Consider the following 8,696-nt stretch of genomic DNA (forward strand, 5'->3'; position numbering starts at 1 on the left):
GACGCCCAGCATCAGCCAGACCGTCACCACTCGCGCGTTTTGCTTGGAAAGGCAAAACTCGACCGGCTGAACTGTCACCTTCTTTATCATGGGGAAGACGATATCTGCCAGCTCCTGGAAGCGGTCTTCCTTTGTTGCCTGCACCACCCCGGCCGCGCAGCGCAGAGCCACCATCTTGTACTTCAGGTTCTCTTTCCGACATTCTTTCAGGACAGCCTGGACAATATCACTGATGGTGGGCTGCCCAGGCACTGACTTCTGCAGCTCAGCACTGAAACACGAGGCACGCAGAAACTATCAGACACAAATTAATTCCTCTCCAAACACAGCTTTTCCCACAGGTAAGTAATTCCTGTGTCCAGGCAAAGGATTGCCCACCAACAGCTTTAACTGAAATTACACTCTGGTGCTCTTCTCTGCTCTCACCCTGTCTGTTCTTCCTGTTTTTCCTTTCTTGTCTTTCCTCATAGGCTTCCAACACACTTTGCCCCCGAACCTTCTTTTACCTCTAGCTCTCTTTTCCCATTTAAGAAGTCCATCCCTCTCTGTTCTCTTCTTTCTTCTCAGCAATTCTGGCTTCTCAACATCCTCTCCCCTGCCCTAAATCAACTGTTAACCTCTGCAGGTCCCTCTGAACCATCACCTGTCCCTTTCAGCTCTCATCTGTGACCTACACACATTGACAAGTGGAGTGGAGAGAGAGTTCTCATATGCTGATGGGAGATCAAGACAGTGTTCAGAACTTCCTAGAGTCTCCTTTGCACCAGACAGGCAACACCACTGTGCAACAGCTTCCTTTTTGAGATCTCAGATCCTGAGAGTATCACCTCCTTCAAGATACTTACGTGCATGTGGAGACAACGCTGGCAATGGCCTTTAACAGCTCTTCCTGCAACGAGTAGAACAGATACCACTGAGAAACACCACACAGCCACGTGGCACAGTCCTGCTGCATGGGGGAAAACTCTGCATGCCACCGCAAGAGGTGGTGGGGAAGTCACCCGTGGCACCATCCTAGAGAAGCAACATCTGGGTCCCACCACTCCTACTGCAGAGGCCACCGAGGGCATGGCTTTCCATCTGCACTGAACTGGCAGCGGAAAAGGGCCGTGTGGCACCTCTGAGACCACACTAGGACCCCTCAAGGCCAGACTGTGGTGTGACAGAAGTAGTCTAAGTGAGAACCCAACTCCTAAAGCAAATTGAACTGTGCTTATCCTCCCTGTAATTTCTCTATCTGCTAAATGCAGGGTGGAGGGCAGCCTCCCTCCACAGGGTTCCTGCATGCCCACTCTGCAGCACAGAACATGCCACTTCCCAGCTCAAGGGCTGTCTGCATGCTGGTGCCCACAGCAATCCTGAGGTGCCAGCTGCATTTTCACCTTCCCAGTCCAGGTTCTCCCTGGCAGGCCTTGCAGCAGGGCGGAGAGCACTATTCCCAGATGCGGTGGGACAAGGGAGCCCGTCTGTTTGGCAATTGATGCCATGGCAGCTGCTCCCTGGGCTTTCATCTTCCAGGACTGGGACTGCAGAGCCTTCTGAGTAATGGTTATCAATTCCTGCATGTACAGTCTGATGCCACCCTGAGTACCTGCATGTCAAACAGGAAAACTGTGTTTGTGCCACAAACCAAACAAAATCTGATCTTATTTTTTTAAAAAAAGAAAGAAAAAAAACAAGATTGGGGATTGGGTTTTTTTTGTTTGTTTGTTTGTTTGATTGGTTGTTTTTTTTGCTATGAAACGTATCAGCAAGGCTTACTTGCAAGGAGACAGCAAAACCATCTTACCAGATCTTCTGCAGACAAAAAGCATGGCAAAAGAGCCCTTCTATAGCATAGACTCATTCACTGAAGTCAAAACTATGGGCATCACCGCAGGCATTTCCAACCCGAGAGAGATGCCAAACACCCCAAACTCCAGAGTATGCAGCAGCCCTTAAAGGCTGGCATCAAGATTTCCAAAGATGTCTCACTGTATGCCCCATGAACAGGCCCACATTACTGTGGCTTTCAGTGCCTCACAATCTTAATATACTTCTCCTGACTGTGTCTGTGCATCCTTAGCAATCAACACCTCTGTAATTATTTTAAGTAGCCACAGAGAACATAACATGATGAAACTCATACAGGACATGTTTAACAAGGAAGGAAATGGAACGAGCTTCCCAAATCTTCCTGTGAGAACTCTGTATTTCCAGAAAGAATGACATTCCTTGCCCCTTGCTTCCTAAAAGCTTTTATCACTCCTTAACTAGACTTACCAGGTACATTTTCCTGCCAAACTTCCATCCACAGAGTAGAATTCTCCTTCTCTCCTTTCTCTTCATTGGGAACCTCATGCATGCCAAGAAAAGCCAATGGCAGCACGTGTTTGGCATGGCTCTTCACTACATCTGGACTGTAGCGTCCCATTGCATGCACAGTTAAAGCACAGCCTGTTCTGTAAACTGGCTCTGTAGGAGCAAAACAATCACACGTTACAACTGGGAAGGACAACAGCACGACTTTAACAGCTTGGTCTGCCTCTTGGGAAGCAGTTTTGTACATGGGAACTATTCAGCCAGTGAAACCAAGCATCACAATACAGAAATGCTTCTTCATCAGCTTCTGCTGTCACCAGGAACTTTTTCTGCACTGCATTCTGTAACTGGACACCCCAAAAGCAAGATACCTTCTTTCTCCATGTACCAACTGCCGAGTTTGTGCAGCAGCTTCTCAGTGCTACTGTCCCGGGAAGTCTGTAACAGGGAAGAGACACAAATCACTCAAATGTTTAAAAAAAAAAAATAATCAAAACAAGACCTGAACCCACCTCAAACCCCAACTCACCCGGACTAGATGCCCCATAGCAAAGGCGAAGGACTTCTGTACCACACTGTTGCGATCCATCAGGCCACTAAGTAAAGCACTCATCAGTTTGCCTGGTGGAAGAGATTTTGCTTTGTCAGAAGCATGTGTTTTTATTGCTGTGGCAAGAATCACAAAAACTTGCATTGCACCAGACCGTCTGAACAGATGCATTTTTCCTCATTGCATGCTTGAGGGGTTCTAGGTCTGCCTGGTCCCTGCTTCCAGGGCAGTGCAGAGTGTGACAGGGCTCAGAAGCTGCTGCTCTGCCAGCCCCCGCCTGTCTGCCTCGACTGAAAACGCTCCTGCGCGTGAGCACCCCAGCTCACCACTACTACATCCACCTCTACTTCTGTTTTGTGGCAGAAAGGTGATCTTCTTTCTACTATCGAATCACAATAAACTGTGAACTGAAGACAAAGACCCAAGGAAGCCAAGGCCTTGTTTCTGGTCCTCCCATAGCACAAGTTGAAGGAACGAGTGCTTACTGACAGCATCTCGCTCACACGGGCATCGTCAGCCTGCTCCAAGAAAGTGAGAGACCCTTCCACTAGCTCCTGCCTGGCACTAGGGAATTCTCTCAGCTCCTTCCTCTGTCTCTTCCAACTTGCTGACATATTTAACATCCTCAAGACATACCCCCAGCATGCCAGTCTCATACCCGCAAGCCAACTTGAAAGGGCTCTTCTGAATACATAGGTAAAGATCATTCTTTTGATAAAATCAAGGGCCAACAGGGAGGAAATATTACCTACAGAACAGAAACAAAAGGCACCTTTAAAACCTGACACTAGAAACAAACCTTACCTGAATAAGGTGTTAAATCCTGAGGACACTGTGTGGTTAATGACACAATTACACTGGCACAGCCTCCCTGGAAGATTGCAAGGGAAAACAAAGGTAAGATAAAACAATTATTAGCCCCCAGTTACTGCCGTTAATACTTGCTGTGGTGCTATCTGCACTTGTGTGTCATCATCTAGGCCCACAGAGCCTCTACCTTGATAAGCTGGGAGACAAGGGTAGAAGCAGAAAAACAGTTTGCAACAAATGAATGACAAGAATTGAAATGGGAAGTGAAAAATTTACCAGGACCCACACTCAGGACAGATGGTCCTGGAAGAATTACAGGTATCAAGGACAACCGTCTGCACTGAAGTGTCACAAAGCACAACAGCCATGCAGCCCACATGAGGTTAAGGCAGCACAAGTTCAGAAAATCACAAGTAATGTAGGTGGATCAGGACTTAGATTGTAAAATTAGTCCAGTATGAATGAGAACAAGCTGTCACTTCAAAACAGACAAGTCAAAAGAACTGTATTTACACTGACATTGGTCTCTGTTCCCTTCTTCACTTCCAAATGAACTACTAAAATCATGGACATACCTTTGTGCCAAGACCTACTCCACTTTTGATCAGTTCACACAGCCGAGGAACCAGCTCTCCCAGGACAGACACGTCCAAATACTGCAAGCTCTAGAGAAAGTTCAGGGAAAGGAGAAAAAAAAAAAAAGGTAATGATGGCAGTTCTAAGCTGTTTTACTTTCAGCTGAGGCATGCCTCAGTTCTGTAGGCTGGTCTTGAGCTGAATCATGACAGTTTGCTGCATGGGTGAAAAAGGTGCCACAAAGTGGCTTCCACTACACGCATATTCTCTTGTCCCGCTTCTATGTGGAGCTGACCCTCCTAAAATTATAATTTGTGGGAACTGATGTACTCCTGCACCCCAACTGTTTAGAAAGCTGAAGGTAACACAGTAGCAGGAACTCCTTTTGGGAAGGGGAAGAGATGCAAAGGTGTGCATCTCTTACAACAAAACCCAACACTGCTACAACTCTCTGCAACCCTGCAGCAGTAACACATCCAAACTAGACAATGAAATGAAACTAGTTAAGACAGTTTTTAAACACAACAGACAAGCAGTACCGATGACATAAAGGTACAAGAGGGTTGTTATTGGTATAATTTATCATCTTCTACGCCTAAAATACCAACGGGCAAAACAGAAAACCTCATGTTACCAGCACTCCGTGTAGCACACTCTCTGCAGAAGTGAGATCCATCCTCTAGCAAATTCAAGGACCACATACTAACTGAGGGAAACCCTCCCTGAGCTTCAGAAGTCAGATCTGCTGTCACTTCCCCCCTGCTGCACCAGTATAGTGAAGGGAATAACCCATTATGTCATGCAATCTCCCAGCCAGCCCCAGAATATAGAGGAACAGAGAGAAGGTTGCTTCTTAGCCAGGACACCTTCATGCCACTCCCAGGAAGCCACAGTATCTCTCCTCTCCCTTGGAAATCCCAAGCACTGATTGGGGTGGCACAGCTGTCCCCCCAGGGGCTGGCAGGGGAGGAGCAGAGCCCGGAGGAGGGACAGCAGCAGCTGCTGCAGCTGGATGGGTGGCAGTGAGTGCACTTCTACACAGAGCCTCTCAGCCCCAGCTGCTTTACACACTATTTATAGCGACTGCTCTGCCCACACCAAAACACAGCTCCACACGCTGTGACCTACAGCAGGGCTTGCTGCTCTTACTTCTCCCTAAGTGCATGAAACAAAGAACAGCTCTGGTGGCTATGCTTCCCCTAAAACTTACTTGGTGCTCACAAGTGGCTGTGTGCAGTGCCAGAGGACAAAAGATGGGTCTTTCCTTTGGGAAGGAACAGGCTCTTCTGAGAGAGGGCAGAGAGTTCAGCCAGGACAGACCCTACAGCACAGAGCCTGGGCCTCAGCAACTCCTCCTTCAGCAGCAGGGAACGACCATGCCCAACACCAGCCAGCTGCTGACAATGCTTCCAGGGATACCAGCATCTGCTGTACAAATCTCTAACATCAAAGCATTGGCAGGGCCCAGGGTCCCGGTTCGGCCGGGCCAGGGCTGTTTTCCCTGGCGGTAGGTGGGAGCTGCAGGGGGGCAGCAGCCAGCCCAGCCGGGGGTCACTTGCTGCCAGGCTGACCCAGTGCTGGGCAGCAGGGCCGGGCTGGCATGGCCAGGGTGGGTTCTGGGCTGGGGGTGTGTGTTCCAGGGCCGGGGGGTGCAGCCCGGAGCCCCTGAGGTGAGCTCTGGCCTTGTGCCCTTTGTTTTCTGTTGTTATACCTGTTGTTACTGCTGCTGTTTGCTGTTCCTTCTGCGTTGTTGTGTTAAAATTGTCCTTATCTCAGCCCATGGGGGTTTGTGTTTTTCTCCCTTTTCTCCCTCTGGTTTAGGGGGTAAAAGGGGTGAGGAGTGGCCATGTGGTGCCTGGCTTCAGCCTGGGGCTAAACCACCACATCCAGGTAGGGATATCTAAGGCACCATGAGGCAAGGGTTAGACAGCCTTTGTGCCTTAAGAACAGAGACTATCATCAGTTGAAGGCCCAGATGAGAAGCTGATTGTGGAATCGTTTACTAGAGATTAAAAGAAATGGCAACTAGCACTAACCCAGAACCTGCTAATCCCTCATCCAATGAAAAGCACTTCAAAAGAAAAGTGCTCTCTTCATCAAAGCAATCAGGTCTTCAGGTGGAGCAACAATCCACCCAGCTCCAAAGGCAGTCAGGTTATTCACAACTGATTTGAGGAGCAAGCTGTGGTGACAGGATGAGAGAATTCAGTACAAGAAAAAGAAGGAGGACAGACATCCATACGGAGATGTGATAATAAAACGAAACCCTAACAGGTATTCTGTAAAGCTGTCACTTTGAATTCTGTTGTTCTCCTGTAACATACCTTACACTGTAATCCTTCTGAATCAAGTACTCACCATGTTAATGGTTTCCATCATGGGAGACGACTTGACAGCACTAAGTCTGGCACTATCCATTGCAATCTTAAAAAAAACAAGCAAAAAAAACCCAAAAACACCACAATGAAAAAAAAAACACCACAACCAAGCATAAACTCAACATGAAAACAGTCACAATGGCATAACCCACTACCTCATAAACTCAAACCAAAATCCACTTCAGATGCTTACAGATAGAAAGTAGTTAAGTCTACGGACTATTAATGTTTTCCTCTCAAAGGCAGACAGATATTCTGGGTGGAGTACAGGAACCAAACCATGCACCCCTGACATGACAGAAATTTAAAACAAAAAAAAGAAAGGAAAACAGTGGGGTGTATGTGTGTAAAAAAAATCCCACTCTGGTCTATTGTTCACTCCTTTCTCATTTGCAAAAGGCAGAGTTTCTCTCTTTCCTTCCCTGCAATAAAACTATCTTAATTTGCTTTTGAACACTGGGTTTCAGTCACTGTCCCAGAAGACTGCTATTGATTAGTATGATTCTTCAAGAGAGACTGAAGAACACAGTGCTGACAACATCCACCCACAACCCATGGTGCTACAGCACACCTTATGATTTAGATTACAAGAAGTCCTGCAGTTAATCCTCTGGGAAAATAGCAAAGTTTGACAGTACAGGTGCATTCCAGATAACCGTTACAGACATTCTCACCTGGTTCACAGCTGTACCTGAAGCTGAAGTAACATTTAGTAACTGTTCTTACTAAGATTGTTCCTTCTGAAATATATTGTGGTCTAGTAAATAAAAAAAAATCCCAACTCACCAAAAACCCTACACATCTGTCCAATGACCAAAATTTTTAGTAACTTATTACTCTGTATCTTTGAGCACCTCTCATGCAAATCTGCTATTTTTCTCTTCACTGAGTGAAGCTTAAATCTTATTGTTTATCTCTGCACTTATGTTATTTTCCCGTTATAAATCCACTTACTTTCTCCTGATCTGTTGCAGAAAGACTCAAATAATTGAGGACTTGAGGTTCCAGCACACTCAAGGATTCCAGCATGGCTGGGATAAGTTTTGGTGCATGAGGTTTCAGCATAGACCCAGCACTCTTACTGATCTTCACAAGAGTATTAATGCTGGAAAAAGATCAAAGGGAAGGTCAACAGAGAAACACACATACTTGGCCGAAAAACCTTTCTGGTCTACTCTAATCCAGCACCAGGAAAAAAGCCAATCCAAATCTCAGATAAAACAATATAAATCTGCCTGCAAATAGAGATCTGTTTATTTTCCTGCTTAAGCAAAATCATACTCTGGCCCTGAGCTTCCACCTGATGCTACACTCTTGCATACGGGAAGGGGAAAGAGGCAGTACTATGGACAGATGTAGGAAGAGATAACACACCTTCATGTTTTAAAGAGGCTCTGGGCAAAATCACCCCAGGGGCATTCACTGCTGCTGCCCAAGAGAAAACAAATTACAACAATCTGTTCAAATCTCAGTTGTCAGTTTCAGACTGATCATATCTCTTAGGTGGCATTTTGATAAAGGGTTTTCCTATCCTCAAAAGGGATGAAAAAACTCAAGAAGCATTTACTATAATTTGTTAGGAGCTTTGTCACCTTCCTGGATAATCATGTATAAAAACCCACCTATTTTTGCAAAGAGCAGCTATGCTCCACATCTGAATTTTCCACCTTGTCTGTCCTTAGAGTCAAATGAAGGAACAAACAAGGTCATGAAGTGACAAGCATATGAAGTTCCTACACACCAAGGCACAAACTGTTACATGACATAAAATGTACTTGAACAGTGTGACCAAATGCAGTCGCCTCGGGGATGTGAACTGTCATTACTCACAAACAGTCGTGAAATAAGACCTGGCTGTTTCAAGAGCTACCATAGGATTTTCCTGTTAAAGCAGAACAGATATGCCAGTCCTGAAGGATAGCCCCAAGCACAGCAAACTGCTTGCAGATCAGTCTTCCAGCTGTACGGGGAGAAAAGAACTTTCTGCCGGGAACAGAATCTGGGCATTTGCAGAGGCCACGTACTTCCAAAGATTCTGTAAGAGTTCCTGGGACTGCTGTTGGAACTTGGTGAGGAAAGGA

General features: G+C 46.4%; 1 protein-coding gene across 1 annotated transcript in view; it reads right to left on the reverse strand.

Annotated features, from left to right (window-relative positions):
* Positions 1-21: 21 nt before the first annotated feature.
* KIAA0368 (KIAA0368 ortholog) overlaps positions 22-8,696 on the reverse strand; it is a gene marked incomplete at both ends in the record, with an annotated part of 47,975 nt that continues 39,300 nt past the window's right edge. Inside the window, 10 exon segments of the mRNA XM_008944738.1 lie at positions 22-271; positions 846-889; positions 1,383-1,591; positions 2,263-2,454; positions 2,673-2,739; positions 2,831-2,922; positions 3,656-3,722; positions 4,237-4,326; positions 6,596-6,661; positions 7,570-7,720. Coding sequence (XP_008942986.1) covers positions 22-271; positions 846-889; positions 1,383-1,591; positions 2,263-2,454; positions 2,673-2,739; positions 2,831-2,922; positions 3,656-3,722; positions 4,237-4,326; positions 6,596-6,661; positions 7,570-7,720 — 1,228 coding nt within the window.

Source organism: Merops nubicus, unplaced genomic scaffold (genome assembly GCF_000691845.1).
Source record: "Merops nubicus isolate BGI_N331 unplaced genomic scaffold, ASM69184v1 scaffold11607, whole genome shotgun sequence".
Lineage (NCBI taxonomy): Eukaryota > Metazoa > Chordata > Aves > Coraciiformes > Meropidae > Merops > Merops nubicus.